The following is a 23,967-nucleotide window of genomic DNA, read 5'->3' as shown; positions in this document are numbered from 1 at the left end:
ATTAGTCTCGATCAAATGCAATGGTTGAAACGGTTTATTTAAATTTGGCGACTGTTAGCAAGAAGCTACTAGCATGATGCTAAAGTTGTTTCAACATTTTATTCCTAAAGTTCAAAACAGTTTTTAACCAACCAAACAAGAAAAATATTTCTCAACCCGATCATCAAGGATGGATTTGAGTCCACATGGGAATATTGTTTTTCTTGATGTCTTAAGCTAAGAGCTAAAGTTCAATTCTTAACGTGATGCTAAAGTTTTTATTGCAGCTATGATCGCAGGCTTTTACAAGAAGACTTATTTGGTCTTGAATTAGTTTTGATAAAAGGCAAAGGTTGTGATGTGATTTCTTTAAATTTGTTTGGCTACTCTTACAAAAAAATCTACTAGCATGATCCATGCAACATTTTTAGTTCTGAAAGCCGTTTTAACCAAAAAAAAAACAATAAAAATTGTTCTTAATATGAACTGTAACCGTACCGTATTTCTGGAAAATGTTCTATAACATTAGCAAAAAATAGATGGACTCAGTCGGGGGTCAAAGTCTGTTTCCTGAAGTTGAATGCTAACAAGAAGCTAACGTTTATATTGAAGCTATGTTAGCAAGCTAATACAAGAAGACACAATCTGTTTTTTTTGTTTTTTTTAAATTAGGTCTTGAATCAATAAAACGTAAAGGTTGAGGCTTCTTTAAACACTAATTCTTTTAAATTAGTGCTACTTATATCCTACCAAGAACTACTTCAATCTGAATCTGCACACACTCACTCACTCACTCATGCACACACACACCAGACACACACACACACACACACACACACACACACACACACACACACACACACACACACACACACACACACACACACACACACACACACACACACACACACACACTCATGTTTTTCTGCTCCTAATGTGTAAAAACAGAGCAGCTCTGAAGTGGAAAGTACCAGCCTTGTAAACGCACACATGCTAATCGACTTTCTCGGCGCAGCAGCTTGTAGTCGTGGACAGAGCGTTTCATCGAAGGTTCTCGCCGTCATAGGAAAGTGGTGATGGACGAGGCTGGGGGCTGCTGCGGGAGGGTCCGGGGGGGCGGATGGTTGATGGTGGAGTCCGTGTACTCGGTCATCCTGGAGACTTACCTGTCAGAGGTGCCACATACAGGTGTCAGCCTGGAGTGGCGTGGGCCGCGGGGCGAGAGACGGAGTCAAGAGGCTTAAAACAGATGCGGAGAGAAAACAAACCATCAAATAAATCACTTCAGAAAAGAAACACATGGAAAAAAAAACCATCCAGTTGAAAAACACGTGAAAAAAAAGCTCACATTGATATTCATGGAGTCTTTTTTTTTTTTTTTGAACGTGGCGTCCACGATCAAAGATCTTTAAAATAAGCTGAATCTGGTACCGGTTTAGGGCCCACCGGGTCACTATTGGAGTGATGTCACCGGACAGTTGACGGATGTTCCTGCCAGGCGTCGCCGGCTCGTCCGTCCTCGCCGCCTCATTTTGAACCGTCGACCTTTGTTTTGTCCTCCATCGCGGCGTCCATTCATCATCGTAGTTTTGACTTGTGGTCGTCAGAGCAGACACGAGAGACACGAGCATTGAACAAACCTGTGAAGCTCCAACAGTGGCTTAAACACATTGTGTTGCTGCAAAAGTTTTATATACATATTTATGTATGTGGACCACCAGGGGGCTTCGTGGACACTTGCTGCTGTGTTACAGAGTCAAGGTCTCACTCGATAAGGAACAAAAGTGTGGCCCCTTGACTGTTTTAATGTGGCCCTCATAAGATCAGAGTTAAACCTTAATGTTATTTACTTATCTTTTTTTATTTCTTGTTCCTCTAATTAAACAAAGGAAATATAAACGACTCACTATGAGTGGAAACATAAAAAACTGCAGAAATATCTTAACAACTTGGAGAATCAAATTTCTACACATGGAATCCTACAAATCTAATTGAGTCCCTGTGACTTAAACTTCTACAAAAGTTGAGTAATTCTACAAATCTAAAAAATAGAAAAATACATATATGTATATATTTAATTTACATTTGCAGAATCCTACATATGTAATTGATTCCGGGTAAATTTGAAGTCTTTTGCTTTGTAATCCTTAAAATCTAAAGAAGTCTCTGGGATTAAAATGTATTCACAGGATGAAGAATCCTACAAATCTAACTGAGTCCTGGTGACTCCAACCTTTGGCCTTGATGCAGAATCCTACAAATGCAACAGGTAAATTTAGCATCTTTTGCTGTGTAATCCTTAAATTAAGTTTTAAGGATTAAAGTTTATTCGCAGGATGCAGAATCCTACAAATGTAACTGAGTCCCGGTGACTCCTACAAGCTCCTATGCAGGATATGTTTATTTGTACTCATCACGGGTCCTTCATCTACTACATCCATGAAACTCTTCTCTTTTTGAACTCAAAACCATCAAGGAGATAAGAGTTGCTCCATGTGTTGACCATGTTTAACCGTAACAAACTAGTACAGAAACAGAAAGTACTGTCAAAGCAGCTTCAAGTTAAAAAGTGAGCGAGGAATGTGTTTGTTTATCTCCGGTGATTGATCCGATCATGTGCCTGAGAAGAAAGATGGCCGCCGCCTCGCAAAGCCTGCTTTATTTACAGCCACCAATCACGAGGGGTAATTTATTTACTCGACCTCTCCGCACCACTTTAGCTAACACGGTAGTAAAAAAGATGGGCGCCCGGGTGGTCCTGCTGATGCTCGTCTGCGCTGAAGAGCGACTCCCCACGAGCACGAGGGTCCTGACACTCACTCTCGCGTTACAGCAGCAGCACATAAAACAACACCAGCAGACGTAATGAAGTGCTAAACTCTGAGGTAATCACTCTTCTCCGGACCCGACCCGGGCACCCGCCCGACAACATCCTTCACGTTCTCGCCAATGCTTGTTGTCATTCCGGTGCAGACGGGATGAAGAGACATGTTGCCGTGACAGCAGGAAAAAAAATGTAATGAAAAAGAACGAAAAATCTCTTTCGTACCTGAATGTTTTCAGTAAAAGAACATCTTGACTCCAGTTATTCACCGATGACCTCATGTTGTCGAGCACATGAGCCGAACTGAACCAAATACACTTCATCCACTCGTGTTTTGTTGTCCCCGAGAGATTGAAATAGACAAAAATGAAGAAATAACTTAACATGCCTTAAAAAAAAATCACTCTTTGACTATTGTTCATATCAAAGGATTCAAACTTTTAGGAAGGATTCCTTTAGATTGGCTGGATTCCATATCCCAGGGAAACGTTTTTAATTGACCAGGATCTAATTAGATTTGTAGGATTCCACATCCTGTGTTGACACTTGAGTCACCAGGATTCATTTAGATTTATATGACTCCATAAATTGCTTAGATGCTTGAGTCACCAGGATTCAATTAGATTTGTAGGATTCCATAACTTGTGTTGACACTTGAGTCAACAGGATTCAATTAGATTTGTATGACTCCATATCTTGTGTAGAAACTTGAGTCACCAGGATTCAATTCGATTTGTAGGATTCCATATCTTGTGTAGACTCTTGAGTGACCGGGATTCAATTGGATTGGTATGACTCCATAACTTGTGTTGACACTTGAATCACCAGGATTCAATTAGATTTGTAGGATTCCATATCTTTTGTAGATGCTTGACTCACCAGGATTAAATTTGATTTGTAGGATTCAACATCCTGTGTTGACACTTGAGTAACGAGGATTAAATTAGATTTGTATGACTCCATAAATTCTTTTTGGCACTTGAGTCCCCAGGATTCAATTCGATGTGTAGGATTCAACATCCTATGTAAATGGTTGAGTCACCAAGGTTAGATTACGTTTGTAGGATTCCATGTCTTTTTTAGACGCTTGAGTCACCGGGATTAAATTCGATTTGTAGGATTCCATATTTTTTGAAGACACTAGAGTCATGACGATTCCTTATCTTGTGTAGACTCTTGAGTGACCGGGATTCAATTGGATTTGTATGACTCCATAACTTGTGTTGACAGTTGAGTCACTAGGATTCAATTAGATTTGTATGACTCCATAACTTGTTTTGGCATTTGAGTCACTAGGATTCAATTAGTTTTGTAGGATTCAACATCCTGTGTAAACGCCTGAGTCATCAAGGTAAGATTACATTTGTAGGATGTCTTTTTTAGACACTTGAGTCACCAGGATTCAATCAGATGTGTAGGATTCCCTATATTTTGTAGAAGTTGGAGTTAAATATAATCTGAATTGTGCTACAGTTCAGTCAAAGAACATAAATTTTGTTCAGGCCATGATAGATGTGAACACACAGAAATAAATATTAATCAGAAAATAAAAAAATTAAGTCTGTACCGAGTCATGCCAAGAACTCCTGACGAGACGTAACTTTTTGAGGAGAAAGACTCTGATAAACCTTCCAGGGATGTTCTCGGCTCAGCACGCGTGACCGAGTGCGTCACATCCTTCGGGGGTCGACACTCCAGTGACTCCGGGGTTGTTTGCTCAGAGCGCTTTGACTCAACACAAAGGTTCCTGTCGCAGCGCCGGCGTGTTTGACTTCCACACGACTCGTCTTTCAGTCGGGCACGACCGTGGGTGGAGCAGCGACTTCCTCCGAACCCACAGCAGAAGGAGGCTGAATGGGGTTAAAAGGAGCCTGCTGACCCACAAACACAAGCCCTCTCATTCATAGTACTCCCTCATTGCTGGAGTCTGACTCACAAACACCACTCAAGACCCCCCACACCTCCCTCCACCTCCGAAGTCTTCTCCCACACAACTGAAGAAAACCTCTCGCTCTTTTTGTTCTGTCCAGTCTGAGAATCCACACATTTGCTCTCTTTGAATTCTTTCATTCTTTCATATCATTGTTTGGACTCTTTCAAAATTTCATTTTTCTTCTTATATTTTAATTATAAAGTGTGTATTAGCGTGTGTGTTGTTGTGATGTGTTACTCTATTGTATCATCAGTGTGTGTTTGTACAAAACTCTCTTTTCATTGAAATATGTTTATCTTTTTAATTATCTTAAGCTCCGCCCACTGAAAACACTTTCTTGAGATTCAATCTTTTTTACCGTAACCACAAACTGTATGTTTCTTTTAAACAGTTATTCCAGATGAAGAACTCCTCCCTCGATCTCTCTGGCGTGAAGCAGCTCCTCGCGTGAGGAAAAGGTGGATATAACTCCTGAGAAGAATGTAAAAGTTAATGCTGGGAAATGGAGAGAGAGAGACGTCTTGTGTGAGCTCACATGAGCAATTATCACTTTTTTTTACAACCTAGAAATAGAATGTCTTTCTGGGAATGAGCCTCCCACCTTCCCTCCTCCCTCTTTTCCTCCATACCTCCATACCTCTATCCCTCCTTCCCTCAATCCCTCCTTCTCTCCATGCCTCCTTCCCTCCTCCCTCTTTTCCTCCATACCTCCTTCCCTCCATCCCTCCATACCTCCATACCTCCTTCTCTCCATACCTCCTTCTCTCCATCCCTCCATACCTCCATCCCTCCATCCTTCCTTCCCTCCATCCCTCCATACCTCCTTCCATTCTATACCTCTTTCCCTCCTTCCCTCTAGACCTCCATCCCTCCATCCCTCCATACCTCCTTTCGTTCCATACCGCTTCCCTTCCTCCCCTCCATACCTCCATACCTCCTTCCCTCCTTCCCTCAATCCCTCCTTCTCGCCATGCCTCCTTCCCTCCTTCCCTCCATCCCTCCATCCCTCCATTTCTCCTTCTGTCCTTCCCTCATCCCTCCTTCCCTCCATCCCTCCATCCCTCCTTCCCTCCTTCCCTCCATCCCTATTTCCCTCCTTCCCTCCATCCCTCCTTCCCTCCCATCAGCCGGCACACTACACAACCATAAATGAAAACTGGGTTGAAATGCATCATTTTCACTTCAGCTATTTATATCAGCACATTTGGACGAAGAGAAGGAAAAACAAAAGTGTGTTGTTGTTGTGAAAATGTTATTCGTGGTTGTGATGTGGCGACGACACAGAGCTGTGACATTATAAACATCCAGTCGTGGAGACTTAATTGGCTGTAAAGAGTGAAAACGCAACTTAAGCGACTCATTTAAGCGTCTGTTTTTTTTTTTTAACTCACAAACTCAGCTCAGTGTTGTGGTTGTGGTGTTGAGTCTCTAAACCTTCAGATCAGTATCGTTGAGAAATTCACAGCAGAAGATAAATGTGTTTATTTTCTTCAATGAAAGTCATGAAATCACACGAATAAAATGAGACAAGAAGTATTGGGTTAGGTTTTTAAATATTTGCTGAATATGCGCGTATATATGTGCATATGTTTGCATGTATATATGTGTAAATTTCTGTATGTATATGTATATATGTGTGTAAATCTGTGTATATATGTGTGTATATGCATGTATATATGTGTATGTATATATGTGAAAAATTTGTATGGACTGGTATATCTGTGTATGTATATATGTGCATCGGTATATATGTGTATATATATATATATATCTATATATATATATATATATAGATATATATATATATATATATATATCTATATATATATATCATGTGATTGGTCAAGCATGGATTGGTCAAGCATGGAGGTTTGTCAACGTGCGTCATCAATCCCGGAAGTCTCCACCTCCAAGGAAACCATTGTATAAACAAAGCGGGCCGTTATTACAGCTGGCATAGTGGACTTTGTAACCTCTCGTTCGCCCAGATTTCTGATTATCTTTATATGAATTAACTAAAAACAACTTCATTTTTTTTTCGAGTGTTAATTATTCTGGGATAGCTCAAACTAAATAGTTGCTCCTGTTGAATTATATTATTTATTTGGTAGTGTTTTGATTGTTTAAGCGCTTTGTGACCCTGGTTTTCTACAAATATTACTTACTTACTTACTTCTTAATCTTATTTATAATTTGAAAGGTAAAGGTATGACTTGTGCAGAAAGTGAGATCAAAGGGATTAAAACAAATTAATCTATGGTTCGTATTTGTGGATGTTATGAGACGATCCTCGTGTTTCCTTCACAATGGCTCGTTTAATCTCTTCTCCAGATCGGTGTTTACCTTCTGCTCTCCACGACGCCGTCCAGAGATTCCTCGCTTTCTGGCTTCTCGTCTCGCGACGCTGACGAACGAGAGACGCGCAGATGTTTACAGGCGACCAGCAACACGAGCGCCCTTGTTCTTGGAAAGAAAACAAAGGATGGAGGGAATGATTGTGTCCAGAGTCGAAGAAAAACACGACGTCCCGGATTTTAATTTTGTCGAGTTACCAATGTTTGTGTTCAATATTTGTGTAATTCTTCTACGGTTCTCTGGTCGAATGAGGACTTGTGATGACCTCGATATTTCAGATCTACACTGATCCACTGAGTCTCTGAAGGATGACGGATCTCTTTTCAAACATTCACACCATCAGATGACTTTAAAAAAGATATGACAAGAGATGGTATGACTCAAACCTTGCAGGAGCCAAGGTCTTAAGCAAAAGTTCCAAATGGATATGGCTTGTTTGCTCTTTTTTGTTAGTTAGACTCTGTTAAGATTAAACTTACCACGACATTACACATAATGAACAATAAAACATGGTTTTCTTTCTAACTTTAATGTAAATCAAAGGGATTTTTAAACCCAATTCTACACATGCTAGCTTAGGCTCTTGCTAGCAGTGCTAGCCACAACCTACTTACTACCTTAGCCTCTTGCTAGAGGTGCTAGCCGCAACCTTCTTATTAGTTTAGCGCTTATTAGCAGTTTTAGCCGCAGCCTACTTGCTATCTTAGCCTCTTGTGAGCAGTGCTAGCCATAGCCTACTTGCTAGCTTAGCCTCTTGCCAGAGGTCCTAGCCGCAGCCTATTTGCTAAATTAGCTGCTTGTTAGAAGTGCTAGCCGCAGCCTTCTTACTATCTTAGCCTCTTGCTAGGAGTGTTAGCCGCAGCCTACTTGCTAGGTTAGCCTCTTGCTAACAGTCCTAGCCACAGCCTACTTGCTAGCTTACCCCTTCACTAGCAGTGTTAGCCGCAGCCTACTTGCTAGCTCAGCCTCTTGCTACTGTTAGGGGTTGGTAGAGAGGAATTGATCTGATATATCATAATATAAGAATACACCTAATCGAAGTAAAAAACAGAGTTTGGAAAATATTTTTGCAGGATATATGTTTCTTAAATAATGCGAATAACTGATAATGTTTTACAATAATACAATTATTTTTTATTATTATTAACTGCTTTTATAATGAGGAGTTTTAAATCTGATGATTTTGACTTCTTTACTGCAACAAAAACCCAATTTTTCCATCCACAGTAAATACACAATACGTGAACTAGCAACTAAACTAAAGATGATTAGTTTGAACTATTTAAAGATCTAAAAACAATGTCCATATAAAAGCCTGAAGGGATTTGAACTCTGTTCAGAGGAGTAAATAAGCTTCTCAGGAGTCTGTATTTACTCTGCAGATAAGGATTGTGGGTAGCAGAGGCGGCGAGCCGTGCTAGCATGTCGGCTGTTTGGGGGGAAGCATCTGGGTAGTTCCTGATAAGAACACAATGTTGTGAGACGGGAACTCGAGCCCTCGTGTCTCGATCTGACTCGGAATTTCATACAAGAAGTTGATTTTTACAGTTATTTTGTGTCACATTAACACTAAAATCAAAAGTCGTACACGATCATAAAAACCCAACACTCGAGGAGCAACACTCTGGATCAGATTAACACAACTATAGACACAATGTCAGATTCACACTTTTTGCAAATGACATTAAATGATGTGTGTGTCCATATGTTTGTGTCAATGTGTGTGTCCAGATGTGTGTGTGTGTCTTTAAATTTGTTTGCCCATGTGTTTGTGTGTCCATTTGTTTGAGTCCATATAGGTGTGTCCATGTGTGTGTGTATCCATATACATGTGTGTCTGTGTGTGTGTGTATCCATATATGTGTGTGTCCATGTGTGTGTGTGTCCATATACATGTGTGTCTGTGTGTGCATGTGTGTCCATAAATGTGTGTCCAAAGATGTTTGTGTCCATATATGCTTTTGTCCTTGTGTGTGTATCCATATACATGTGTGTCTGTGTGTGTGTGTATCCATATATGTGTGTGTCCATGTGTGTTTGTATCCATATACATGTGTATCCATATATGTGTGTGTCCATGTGGGTGTGTATCCATATACATGTGTATCTGTGTGTGTGTATCCATATACGTTTGTGTCCAAAGATGTTTGTGTCCATATAGGTGTGTGTATCCATATACATGTATATCTGTGTGTGTGTATCCATATACATGTGTATCTGTGTGTGTGTATACAAACACAAAAAAACAAAAGAGGCGTGAACGGATGAATCCGAACAGAAGCTCGTCACAGTTGCTTCTTTTGAAATCCTCCATTTAGGTGTTTTCCCGAGTCACCTCTGTTCCATCACAGTCTCTGGACAGACGCGCCGGCGTTTACTCATAAAACGCTCCTTTAATCTTGGCAGGGAAGAGGCGAGGAATGCAATCGTGCTGCAGCAGCGTGTCTCTGCCAGCAGAGCTAGAATTACTGCGTGTGATCACAGTAATTATCCGGCTCACGGTAGCTCTCGCTCCAGTCATCACCCATGTGTCTGAGAGACACTGTCAGGGACGACGTGAACGAGACCATGTCGAACAAATGACGACAAACAGTGTTTCGTCTTTTCCTTCGCTGACTTGTAGTTGTATGAAAAACAGGAATTACATGGGAGCTTGAGAAGTTACTGGGGTTGAGGGAGTTAAATCTGGTCAAGACGGTGAGCAACTAGAGCCTGCTTTGTTCAGTTGTTAAGAAGTGGCGTGAAAAAGAAGTGGAGTCAGACCAGGAGAGATTCAGTGGATGTGTTCACATGACAGTTTTTAGTTTCTATAATTTTGTTATTGTTATAGTTTATTTAGATATTTGTTTGTTTTAATTCAATGATTATATTCTCTAAGAGTCATGGAAACACAGTCTCGGAGGAAGTAGATTCGGCGTCAGGGAGACGGAAGACGAGGTTGGTTGCTGGGGATCAGAGGGGATTGTGTCCTAGAAATATATTTCATGAATCTATCATTCAAAAGAGGTAAAGTACAAGTCGAACAATCTGACTGTCCGTCCTTCCGTCCGTCCATCCAGCCATCTATCTATCTGTCTATCCATCTATATTTGATAGTATATGTTTGATCAACTTTTAAAAAATAATGGCTTTCAGGGACTGTGTGTTGTGTTTGTGTTTCTATGTGTGTGTATTTGTTCGTTTTCTGTGTGTGTGTGTGTGTGTGTATTTGTGTGTGATTGTGTGTGTTTGTGTATGTGTGTGTCTATGTGTGTGTGTGATTGTTTGTGTTTTTTTGTGTGTGTCTATGTGTGTGTGTGATTGTGTGTGTGCATTTGTGTGCATGTGTGTGCATTTGCTTGTACGTGTGTGTGTTTCTATGTGTGTGTGTCTAGGTGTATGTGTTTGTGTGTGTGTGTGATTGTGAATGTGTATTTGTATGTTTATTTTTTTGGTTTTGTGCGTGTATTTGTGTGTGATTGTGTGTGTTTGTGTGTGTATATGTGTGTGTAGGGGTGTGTGTGTATGTCTGTGTATATGTGTGTGTGTGGGAGATGAAAAAGATGATCACTCACTTTCATCTTTAAACAAACGACTGTTTTTCTTTTCTCGTGGGCGGCGCTGACCTGGTGTGTCGCCCAGTCGGTCAGCAGCGCTTCAGAGACATCAAAGTCCAGAGTCAGGTGTTGTTATTCATCATCATCGTCATCGTCATCGTCACCATCATCATCATCAACTCGCTTTATTCAACTTTGTTGTGATCATATTAACAAACGTGTGTGTATTTAAGTGTGGGTCGATTCCCGCTCGAGGCATCTGTAGGTTTGTCATTCCCTCTGTGTTTGAGTGTGTTTTTCTAGACACTCTGGTTTCATCCCATAGTTGAAAAAAACCTATAGTGTAAGTGTGTATCTGTGATGGACTGGTCGCCTGTGCTTAGTGTCCCTTTGTGTAATGAAAATGTGTCGTCATTACAAACGCGTTTGTGTGGATGTAAATGCAGCTGCTGTTGAAAAGACTTCCCGAGCAACAAAGATGTTCGTCTCACAACCATCTTACATAAATATCCCACCGTTCGTTTGTTAAGTGCATCAAACGGGCGGGTGGGCCATGTGGAAAGAGTTCCACCGTCACCAGGACCGGTTCTGTACCGCGGCGTGTTTAGCTCCGAGCGGCTTGAAATGTTTCCTCTCCGACACTGTGAGGAAATTGGAAACACTCGGATCCGACTAATATTTATCCGCTGTTAAAAAAGATCAACTATGGTTTTCCTCAGACAAAGAGTTGCGGAAATCCCGGATCCTGTTGGACATTTGGAGGAAACACTAACAACATTCACGCTGTTGAGTTCGGTCTCAACAATTGAACAAGACCACGTTTCAAATGAAGCCGTTATGGGAGGCAGATGTTGGCGACGCAGCTAACGGCTAATGCTAGCGAACATCTGATGATGCTGTTCAAGGAAGTGATTCATGATGTGTATCAGGTTTATTTCCTCATATAAGGTCATGAAAGAACATTTCATTTATCCAATTATCCATCTGTCCGTCTGTCTATCCGTCCGTCCATTCGTCTATTCATCTATTAATCAGTCTATTCATCCATCTGTCAGTCCATTTTGCCATCTGTCCTTCCGTCCATACATCTATCTGTCCATCCATTCGTCCATCTGCCCATCCTTCATCGGTCCCAACATCCGTCCGTCCATCCATCCATCCATCCATCCATCCATCCATCCATCCATCCATCCATCCATGCATGCATGCACCCATCCATCCATCCATCTATCTCTCCATTTCTCATCAATCTGTCCCACTAGCCATCTGTCCGTCCATTCGTCTAACCCTCTGTCCATCCATCCATCCATCCATCCATCCATGCATGCATGCACCCATCCATCCATCCATCCATCCATCCATCCATCTGCCCATCCATTTCTCCATTTCCCATCAATCTGTCCCACTAGCCATCTGTCCATCCATTCATCTAACCCTCTGTCCATCCATCCATCCATCCATCCATCCATCCATCTATCCATCCATTTCTCCATTTCCCATCAATCTGTCCCACTAGCCATCCATCCATCCACCCATCCCTCTGTCACACCATCCATCCATATCTCCAATCGTCCGTCATTCCATCCATCCATCCATCCATCCATCCATCCATCCATCCATCCATCCATCCATCCATCCATCCATCCATCCATCCATCCATCCATCCATCCATCCATCCATCCATCCATCCATCCATCCATCCATCCGTCCGTCCGTCCCTCTGTCCCACCATCCATCCATATCTCCAATCGTCAATCAGTCCATCCGTCCATCCATCCGTCCGTCCGTCCATCCATCCATCCATCCATCCATCCATCCATCCATCCATCCATCCATCCATCCATCCATCCATCCATCCATCCATCCATCCATCCATCCATCCATCCATCCATCCATCCATCCATCCATCCATCCATCCATCCATCCATCCATCCATCCATCCATCCAATCGTCCATCCATCCATCCATCCATCCATCCATCCATCCATCCATCCATCCATCCATCCATCCATCCATCCATCCATCCATCCATCCATCCATCCATCCATCCATCCATCCATCCATCCATCCATCCATCCATCCATCCATCCATCCATCCATCCATCCATCCATCCATCCATCCATCCATCCTTCCCTGTGTCCCACCATCCATCCATATCTCCAATCGTCCATCAGTCCATCACTCCATCACTCCATCACTCCATCCATCCATCCATCCATCCATCCATCCATCCATCCATCCATCCATCCATCCATCCATCCATCCATCCATCCATCCATCCATCCATCCATCCATCCATCCATCCATCCATCCATCCATCCATCCATCCATCCATCCATCCATCCATCCATCCATCCATCCATCCATCCATCCATCCATCCATCTGTCACACCATCCATCCATATCTCCAATCGTCCATCAATCCATCCGTCCGTCGCTCTTTTCATCCATTGAGCCATGCATCTATCATTGTATAGCATTGTACTCAGATATTTTCTCCTGTCGTTGTCAGAAAGAAGTTCAGACAAACCTCTCAGTGTGTTACAATTAGACAAAGGTATTATTAAGCAGTGACGACCAGAGGTGCATTTCACGGTGCAGAAGAGTGAAGCTGGTTGACATCAAATGCACATTTACAACCGTAGCATCCTCACGATGAAAGTCACTGAATCCGATCGAATCTGCTTTTACTTTTCTGTCTGAGAGTGAACAAAAGCTGTCAAAACAAACCTTATTTTCGAGCAGCGGCGCTTTAATGAAAACGTCGTCCGACTCCACCTCTTCGATCTCCGCCAACAGAAATGATAGTTTTGATAAATGATTTCTTGGCTTGTGATCTTCTGCGCTGCATTCCTTCCTTTCCTCAAGCATGTGTGACCCCTGTCTTACTCTTTATTTTTACTTCTCTTTCCTTCCTTTCATCTCAGGCCAAACTTACCAGCTCCTCTCTGCGGTCGCGTCTTTTGTCGTCCTCCAGATGAAACCTCCGGAAAGATTGATGCGACGCCGTCCGCCATCATTCAAAGGCTGTAATTCCTGCTCTCTTACTCAAACGGTTTTATTTTCGGTTAAAAGTTGGTTCATGTGAGTTCATGGTTAAGCGTGACGCAATATGTGTGTGTTTGCTTCTTCTCTGTGTTTTTCCTCTTTCAATGTCTTTATCCATGGATGTTGTGCTATGTTAAAATGAAAAGTAACTAAGTTAGTAAGTAAGTCCCTCATCATGACCATGTTTTCAACTTATTACTTTATAAAGTTGCTCGGAAATCTGGGCGAACGAAAGGTTACGAGAGTCCATTATGACGTAATAATGGCTTCACTCCTCCTCCAGCCAGCTGTAATCATGCCCCGCTTTGTTTACACATCGAGTCCCTCGGAGGTGGAGACTTCCTAGATGGATGACACGCGGTGACAAACCTCCATGTTTGACCAATCACAACAGAGTGGGTGTGGTTATGGTCAACAAGATTTCATCTCCAGAACAACAAAGTGTTTTCAGTGGGCGGAGCTTAAGATCATTTTGTAATGTCAATATTTCAATGAAAAGAAAGTTTTGTACAAACACACACTGATGATACAATAGAGTCACACATCACAACAACACACACAGTGATAGGGTAGGGTAGAGCCAAGTAGAATAGAATAGAGTAGGTGGATTAAGGGAATATTTGAAAAAAGGAAAATCCTGACAAGGTCCTAAAGGTATTTAATTCACAACCTGGAGAGATTCTGTCAGTGACTCATCTTCCCTTTTTTTTTGTCAAAACCAGTCAGTGATTAACAATGTTTTGGCGAAACTTTTGTCTTTCATTACTGCTTTCTTATTATCTGCAGCTCCAGTGAATATCCATCAGCGCTGGCTTGAATTAGTCATGTATTGATTCAGCAGCGGCATCAACGTGAAGCCAAGACAGCCGCAGGACTCAAAACAGCCCCGGGGCGATCCTCACTTCTGATTCCTGGGAGAAAAAAAAAATTCCAGACACCTATCGAGGCACCATGTGCCAAAATCTGTCGGAGAAGGTTGAGTTTCAAAGCGCTCGGCGTGGCGGCGAATGTGCTGTCTTGTCTCGACCTGGTGGATCAGCCGTGGAAAAAAAAAAGAGCGACGGCCACCTGGGCCGACTTTTGGTATTTGTGTGAACATGTGTGCGAGCTGTTCCTACAACCAACCCCCCCTCGCCGTCCCCCCACCACCTTCTCTTTTTTTTTCTTCTCCTTCCCGCAAAGAGCAGAGAAATGCTGAAGGAAAACAAACGAAAAGATATCGCTTTGAAAATGGATCCATCCCAGCAGCCGTCTAGCGCCGCCGCCACCCTTGAATTCAGACTCTGAATGAGTAAACCTGTCTCCGTCTCACGCAACAGATGGGGGTGCAGGGGGGTTGAATTAAAAGATCTGATAACATTAACACAAAGCTGTTGTTGGAGATATCAACCCCCAAATAAAAGCGCAATAATTGTGGCTCATTTAGAATAAAGAGGCCACTTCAATGGAAGATATTCCGAGGGAATATCTTCCATTGAAGTGGCCGTTTAGCAGCCGAGGTCGCGGCCAAAAATAGAAGACATCAGACTTTATCACCTTGTAAAGCGGTTGCGGGTGAAAAAACCTCTACATTTAACTTCACATTTCTGCTGATGTGGGAAAAACCTCTGGTCTGGTTTTTCAATAGCTTTGATGGCTCTGTGCATTAAAGTCGGCCATGATGGTCTCACGGTTGCTCGACGCATCAAACCGAAGTTAAAAAAAGATTGAAGTGGAGTCTATTCGAGAGAGTTAAAAGTTGTGTCTTTGAACGTGTGATCATGACATTAGCTCATGAAAGTGTTCAACGAAAGTGACGATTCTGAGTTTGTGGGTTCGATCTTTACGTTCTCGGGTTTTCATTTCACAGTGGAAAAAAAACAAGAGTCGTCGTGGGTGAAACAAAATGTGTTTCAAACTGTTTTGTGCCTGGAAGTACGATGTTATACTTGTACTTGAAATAATGTCAGTCATGTTAATTCCTACTGGACCTCTCTGTAAAAGTGTTGACGTCAATAATAAGTAAGTAAGTAATTTATATTATTCCCAGTTAAAAACTGCCATCAACATCATGTCTTCATTGCTTCTCTTCCCAAAATAGACTCATATACCAACAATCTAAAAGAAAATTAAATGTGTAAATATTTTTATCTAATATTAAATTTGGAAAAAACTTGGATGACGAAAAAGGTTTTAATTCTGATTAAACAGTCTTAATAATAACCAAAACAAACAGTTTAATTATTAAATAAGAACATATAGCCTTAATTAAATGTGTTTCCTTTATTTTACGACTATTTAGATTTTATATCATCCCTGAAGCCATCAAAACTATGAATGACTACTTGTAGAATTATGTTCTCAACAAACAGGTTTGAAATAACTGACAATATTTAGCTTCTTCAAAGTACCAAAGTTTTTTTGATGAATTCATTGCAATTCTTTGATCTTTTTCTCGATGAATTCAAGACGTAGTCCCCTGACAGGGTTTTCTCTTAACATGTGTGTCTTTGTCTGGGATAAGTGAATAAGTAGGTAATTATTTGTTTAGCGTCTTTCTAGACCAGGGTCACAAAGCACTTTAACAATCAAAACAATACACAGTTAAAATACATACTTTAAAATCACAGCAGCAACAAGAAAGTTAAGAAAAAACACAAATAAAAATGTCTTAAGATGTTTCTTGAAGGAGTCAGTAGATCATCAAACACAGAGATCGTTCCAAAGCTGAGGAGCAACAGTCTAGAAGGATTTCTCTCCTCTGGTCCGGAAGCGTGTTCAGGAACCATCAGTAGATTCTGATCCACAGACCTCAGAGCCCGAGCTGGGGTGTAAGTCTGGATCAGATCACTGATGGAAGATCTGACCATGAATAGATCTGAAAGTAAGAACCAGAATTTTAAAGTTGATCCTGAAAAAAACTGGCAGCCAGTGAAGAGTTTTAAGGATCAGAGAAATGTGAGTTCTTCTACTAGGGCAGCTCAGAATTCTGGCTGCAGAGTTTTGTATGAATTTTTTTTTTTTTTTTTTTTTTTTTGGCGAGACAGATCCTTCTTGTTTAGACACCAAAATAAACTGTTACAATAGTCCAAATGAGAAGACACAAACACGTGGATTACAATCTCCAGATCGTGTTGTGACATCTTAAGTTTAGAGATTTTTCTCAGTTGAAGGAAACAGTCTCCGATCAGTTTTTTGCAGACATGTCTTTGTCAAATAGAAAAACCCAGGTTTCTATGTTTTTTTAAACAGCCTTTTGTGCAAAGTCAGGTTGAAACAGTTATTGGACGACTGTAACCATCATTACTTTAAGAAACGAAGGTCAGCCAGACCAGCAACCTGCAAAAACTCACTCTGTCGCAGGGTCACACACAAAGACACACAACCCTTCACACACAAGGACAATTTCCCAAAGTTCTCAATCAACCTCTGTATGTTTTTGGACTGTGGGAGGAAACCGCATGAGTTCCCGGAGTAAACCCACGCAACATGGGGAGAACATACAAACTCCAAAACCTGGAAGCAAACCAGCAACCTTCTAGCTGTGACTGACCACTGCGCCACCGTGTGTCCCTACAACAGAATGAAATTCTTCCTGGACCAAGAGTCCCAGCCCGGCCTGTGTGAAAACCTCCTCCACAGGAAACAAAGAGCCCACACCCTATCGACGTGAGGTCATCGAGAGCGGTCGGAGATAGTGACGCCAAAGATACTCGCAGCAGAGCGTGAGAAACCCGCGACACCAGGTCGATGTGATCGGAGACGCCGTAGAAAAGTTGACTCAGCAGGTAGAACCTCCTGGGTCAGTAGCACCAGAAGGGTCTGAGCGCGGCTTAAAGGTTTGAACCTGAAGGTTCCTTCAGGCTCCGTGCATATCTCGTCGCATAAATAACCCCGTATAAAAGCGTCAGCTGAAAGCACTGCCATGTTATGCAACTGCTGAGGGACGCGATAAGATAACGCATATTAGACCCTCATGTTATGGCTGAACTTCACACACCATTAGCTTTCCAGTCCTGCTGCCTGGTGTCAGGTCTGAAGGTCGTCCTGGTGATTATCTGACAACTTCCTGTTTCATATGAAATCAGTCATAAAATAATAAAATAGCAGTTGACAAAGAACTTTGACCCTTTGTACGTGTTTGGTTTAGTTGACCACAAGTCTAGTCTACTGAGATAAATACTGCTAGTAAACAATTGACATTTGGTAAATACGTTATGAGATACATACACTAGTACTACTACTACTACTACTACTACTACTACTATCAAAGACAGAATGGATGAAAAATAAAATACTTTGAAAAAGATTCAACGTTTAACAATGCTACTAAAATTGTTAACATCACCTTAACTATATTGTTTTATATACAAGCTAACATGAACCCAATGAGTAGCTTTATATAAGCCCTTTTCCAAGCTTTTACCATTTTATTAACTGAATATTCTTTAACCTAAAATGGAGAAATCAGGAGGTTTTTAGACTCTTCATACTTTTATCAAGTGATGGACAGCAAATGTGTTTGTGGTATCCCTTGCATTGTCTCTGGGTCAAGTTGACCCGAATGCCCAAAAACAAATGTATTTGAGGTATGCCTTGTGTTTTCACTGGGTCAAGGTGACCCGAATGACCGAAAACAAACTTGTTTGTGGTATCCCTTGTGTTGTCTTTGGTTGAACGTGATCTGAAGGCCCGAAAACAAATGTGTTCGTGGTATCTCTTGTGTTGTCTCTGGGTCAAGGTGACCCAAATGCCCGGAAACAAACGTGTTTGTGGTATCCCCTGTGTTGTCTCAGGGTCAAGGTGACCCAAATGCCCCAAAACAAATGTGTTTTAGGTATCCCCTGTGTTGTCTCTGTGTCAAGGTTAAATTAAATCTTTTTGATCATGGATCAGATGATGAAGTTTGAGAACCATCACAGAAAACTCTCATCGTCATTGCAAGTACTTTGATTTCCAATTTTTTATTATTTCCGAAACCTAATTATTTTTAAATCAAGGAAGACCTTGACTTGAGAATGTGTGTTTGTTCTAAACACCTGCATATTGTTCTATTTTGCAAACAATGTTAAACTGTTTATGTACATTTTGAGGATGTTGCGATGTTTCTATTATCGACTTAACTCGATACACGTGGCACGATCACGTAAAGAACGTGCTGAAGATAAGAGGTGTTTTCGAAGGTTAGGGGTCGATTTTGAAATAGTTTAATTTAATTTCACCAACTGTATGTTATTGTGCACAATCCAGATGTTCCCAAACCACTGACCCATGTGCTCTCTTCTGTCCTCTCAGCTTCACGCTGTTGTAAAAGTAACTTGTAATCCAGGAAGAGAATCTTTGCTGCATGTTAGCGAGACCTTTGACAACCCATCACAGCTGCAGGACGAGGGAACAACAGTCCGGGTCGTTCCAGAACTCCAGAAATGTTCCCAAACCGTTGCTGCCTTTTTCACGTTTGCGACTGAGTCTGCACTTCTAACCGACTTGGCCGACGTTCTTCTCAGTTTTGATGAACTATTAAAAATTGAGGAGGCCGTAACGACAGAAGGGGGGAAAATGGCTATGAATGGAAAGAAAGAGGAATAGAGAAGGAGGAGGGGACGGAGGGGGTTTAATCACAGAAACACTGACCCATAAAAAGGAGAAGCAGACACAAGTGGAAACCGGAGGAATGTGAGCCAGCTGGAGGAGACATCCTTCCATCGCTCCGACGCTGGCTTTCTACTTTAGCTGCTCTAAGACTGGAGCTGAACGTTGAGATGTCGGAGCGAGAAGATGATTCTACCTCTTTATTCCTGACACCGAGACGCCGGCCCCGTTTAATGACCCGAGCAGACCCGCGTGATGGACGACTCACCATCGACGCTCACAACAACCCGCATCCCTTTCACCCTCCAGGCCAAGGCCAATTAGCAGTGTCCTCGCTCGCACTTCTCGCACCTCACACTCGCTCGGGTGCATCGTATCGCTAACAAGAACAAGATGTTTTTTGTGGAGGGAGTTCTTATCAGTAGCTGGAGGATCGGCAGGATGCGGAGTTCACTGATTAAAAAACAAACAGGTCAAATACCAGACAAACATTTCCTACGTTCAGGCTTCCGAGGAGGTGTTTGGATTTAAACTGTACAGGGACTTTCACCAAGAATACTCATGATGAATGATCTTTAGGTACTTTAAACTTCAACTCGTGTGTCTCCGCCTCCAAGGGACTCATTGTATGAACAAAGCAGTCGTGATTACAGCTGGAGGAGGAGTGAAGCCATTATCACGTCATAATGGACTCTCGTAACCTCTCGTTCGCACAGATTTCAGAGCAACTTTATAAGGTAATAAGTTGAAAACATGGTCATGATGAGGAATTTACTGCATCTTGGAGAGGAAGACTTCAAGATTTACTAAATACTACACTTCAGGAGAGTTGTGTGTGTGTGTAGGTGTGTTAGTGTGTGGTTGTGTGTGTGTGTGTGTGCTTGACTAGTGTGGCCTGATAAACCTGATAGTGTCGTTCTGATGTATTTTTTTCATTTTATAGTGAAAGTTATTTTCTCTTAGGTCGCAAAAATTAGTCAGAGGAAGAAGACACACCAGTCTGACCATGAACATGTTTATTAAGGAAGAATTTAAGAAGCCATAGGAAGAAGTTTTTGTCATCATCAGCAAGAGTTAAAATCACACAGAGAGACTTTCATCCAAACATTGAAGCTTCATGTGATGGTGATGTCCCTCCTGGAGACACACAAGCAGTGTTGTCTACTTCAGCTTCACAAACTCACACACCGACATAGCACGGACTCCAGCATGGAGAGGTTCAGTGAAACCGGTCTGGACTCTGTGGAGGAGAGTCATGGTCTCAGAGACGCTGTAGAAGCTCAGAAGACCTGCAGAGTGGTCCAGGTACACCCCCACTGTGGAGGGTCTAACACTGGAGACTTTACTGATGATGCCTTTGTGACTAAATGAACAACCAGAGTATTCACAATTTAAAAGCCAAGATTTGTCATTATTTCCAAAAATACTTTTTCGTCCTGATCTACTGATGTTCTTGAATGAAACTGCTACACCCACTTCTCCTTCTGTTATCTTCACCTCCCAGTAACAACGTCCAGTCAGAGACTCTTTACTCAAGACCTGAAAACGAACAAACATGTGTTGAACTAAAATTTTTGTCACTTTCTTGTTTCCTTGAGAGAACATCAACCCTGAGTCTGCAGTGTTTGGATCCAGACTCATGTCCTGTGAGTATGTGAGGAACATCTCTCTGGTCTCTTGATGGAGCATCAGTGAGATGTCAGTGCATGTGCCTCTCAGAAGGTCCAGGACTTGGTCTCTGCAGCGTGACACGGCTGCTGTCACTTCCTCAAAACAGCGGTGAGTTTGCTCAAGGGTCGTGGGGGAGAGTGTGTCTTCAGCGAGCTCTGAGAGTGAGGTCAAGTTCTGCAGGAAGATGCTGTGACTGTCGATGAGTGACAGCTGCTGCAGCTCAGCCTCTTTCTTCTTCAGCTCAGAGATCTCCTGCTCCAGCTGCTCCTGAAGTCCTTGGACTCGAGCGGCTTCAGTCTCCTGCTGAGATCTGATCTCCTGCTCCACATCAGACATTCTTCTCTGGAGGATCTGAATCATCTGGATGAGGGTCTCCTTACTGGTCTTCACTGCTTTATCAGCAGAGACTCTGATGTTCTTCTTATCCTGCTGGAGCAGCTTCACTTCTTCCTCTCTCTTCTGGATCCTCTGCTGGATCCTTCCTTGACTCTGATCCACGTCTTTTTCTCGCACCGTCCTCTCTGCTGCGGTCGAGACGATGTCATGATCTTTGTGTTGGTCCACACAGAGAGAACAAATGAGGTGCTGATCAGAACGACAAAACATCTTCTTCTCCTCCTGGTGTTCAGAGCAGATGATCTCCTGGAGCTGCTTTGACGGCTGGACCAGCTTGTGTCTCCTGAAGGCTGGAGCTTCTAGATGAGGCTGGAGGTGAAGGTCACAGTAGGAGACCAGACACACCAGACAGGACCGGAGAGCTTTCATCTTCCTCCCAATGCAGACGTCACAGGCCACATCTACAGGTCCAGCAGAGCAGAGGTCCTCAGCTGCTCCAGTCTTCTTCAGCTCCTCCACTAACTCTGCTAACACGGTGTTCTTCTGCAGGAGAGGTCTCTCTCTGAAGATCTGTCTGCACTGAGGACACTCGTAGATGTTCTTGTCCTGCCAGCAACCCTCAACACAGACCTTACAGTAGTTGTGTCCACAGGGAAGAGAGACTGGATCCTTCAGTAGATCCAGACAGATGGAACAAGATCTCAGATCAACTCTGGTCGTCTCCATGTCTCCGCTGACTGAAACACTCCCTTCACAGGTGAACACTTTTATACTCTCACATGATCTCAGTCTAAGCCTGCTGGATCCACATTTTATTATACTTTTATTACACTTCCTTGAAAACAGGTGATGATTGTCGACAACCTGGACCCTGATTCTTGTGCACACACCCACACATGTAGCACCGCAAACACCCACACACACACACACACACACGCACACATTGGAGAAAAATGTAATGAAATATAAATTACATTTTAAACTCTCAGTCACATGATGCTGCCACAATCTACAATCTAAACCTCCTGACTCATATTTTTACTTCTCGATACCAGGTGATGATTCTGGACAATGACCTGGACACACCTTGATACTCACAGATTAGAACGAGCAGCTTTGATATCGACTCTCACAAATGTTTGAAAACCTTTCTGCCTTTTTACCTTTTGCCCATTTGCCAGACATTTCTCTAAAGCGTCATAAAAAACCACACGACAAAAACAAACAAAAATTACTACTTTACGATGCATGTTTTTTAACATCAAATCCATTTTAAAATAATGCTAATTGATTTTGTTGATTAATATTATAATTGTGAGTATGTAGCTTTAACAAACATAACTTCTGTAGTTAAAAAAAAAATCCCATTTAATGGTTTTCTTGATGCTGTTTTAAAATACCAAACTCACTTTTGTCGTCATTATTGTACAACACAACATTGTGGTGGTGACAAGTTTGTGTTTGATTTTCAGCAACAGCCTCCATTTTGTCACACGACGACTCGTTGACCTGTCGGACCATTTACAGGTGAGTAACTTGTCAAAACACACACAATGACTCCTGTAACTAGTGACAAAACAAGTAAAAAAGCTTCATAGCATGTTCTGCAAGCGTTACTGTGAGCTTTTTATCTTATTCAATGTGTTTCAAGAGCTGTAGCATATGCTAAGCTAACGGAGCTAGCGTAGCATATGCTAAGCTAACGGAGCTAGCTTAGCAGTGTGTATTGACCTTGAGAAGCTCCACATTTAATCATCTCTAATCTTATTTAACAACAATTATTTATGTTCTTGAAGTTGTTTGCTTGTAGACAAGTCAGCTATACTTGTCTTGGGCTTAACATTTACATTAAAAAACAAATCATAGCATTGACATTTTAAAGAGGATATTGATTGTGTTGTGTTACCAATAAGCTAACAAGGTTTTGCAGGCTTGAATATATTTAACTTTTAATATCATATGACCAAGCTACGTTTTCATGTATGTATTAACAACAAATTCACCACTTCATAATAAAGTACTAACTCACACCTTGTTCAATGTGATGATATACTAACTTTAATACTATAATATTAAAGTGTTCACGGTGAATTTCACCTAAAGTACTGTTTATTAACAGAAAATAAACAAGTTATTAAAGTTTAACTTTGGTTAAAACTAACTGCTCTATTCATCATAGTACCCAGGTACAACAAGTAATAAAGTTATTATCTATTAATAATACTTTCTCCTTAAAAGAAAAAAAGGAAATATATATACTATTATTAATAGCATCCTAATTGTTCAAAGATAAGTATTTGAACGGTAATAAGGATGTTGTGAATACATGTAGATAATTGTTTTTCACCCCAGTAGAAGAAGACTGTTAAGTGTGAAACATGTTTGATGTTTTAAATGTCACGTATTTTTAAATAAAAACGATATAAAGTACAAATATGCTGCCACTTTAGAATAGGGAACATATTATAAATTACAAATAGTTATTTATGAGTAATTAGGCTATTCTATCAGTAAATTACTTATCTCATCTTATTTACACCTAATATAGAGAAGTTAGTTTTCACCAAAGATCATCTTTGACAACTTCTTTATTTCCTGTTAATAATCAGTAATTGAGGTGTAGTTCAGTGTTAACTTCTTGATATCATACTATTAGGGGCCGAATATCATCACAATGAACAAGGTGTGACTTTGTACTTTACAATGGTTAGTA

The 23,967-nt window shown here is 41.5% G+C and overlaps 1 protein-coding gene across 1 annotated transcript; it reads right to left on the bottom strand.

Annotated features, from left to right (window-relative positions):
• Positions 1 to 1,039: 1,039 nt before the first annotated feature.
• LOC148073484 (E3 ubiquitin-protein ligase TRIM47-like) lies at positions 1,040 to 21,980 on the bottom strand. The gene is made up of 7 exons (XM_087797731.1): positions 20,829 to 21,980; positions 20,724 to 20,786; positions 17,503 to 17,594; positions 17,316 to 17,453; positions 8,467 to 8,549; positions 7,080 to 7,140; positions 1,040 to 1,133 (listed from the first exon to the last, which is right to left on the bottom strand). The coding sequence occupies exons 1-7, from the start codon at positions 21,978 to 21,980 to the stop codon at positions 1,040 to 1,042; spliced, it is 1,683 nt and encodes a 560-aa protein (XP_087653857.1).
• Positions 21,981 to 23,967: the final 1,987 nt, after the last annotated feature.

The sequence above is a fragment of the Callionymus lyra genome, chromosome 8 (assembly GCF_982586985.1).
Source record: "Callionymus lyra chromosome 8, fCalLyr1.hap1.1, whole genome shotgun sequence".
Classification (NCBI taxonomy): Eukaryota; Metazoa; Chordata; class Actinopteri; order Syngnathiformes; family Callionymidae; genus Callionymus; species Callionymus lyra.
Note: the sequence above shows the minus strand (reverse complement) of the source record. Positions and strands in the feature narration are given on the sequence as shown.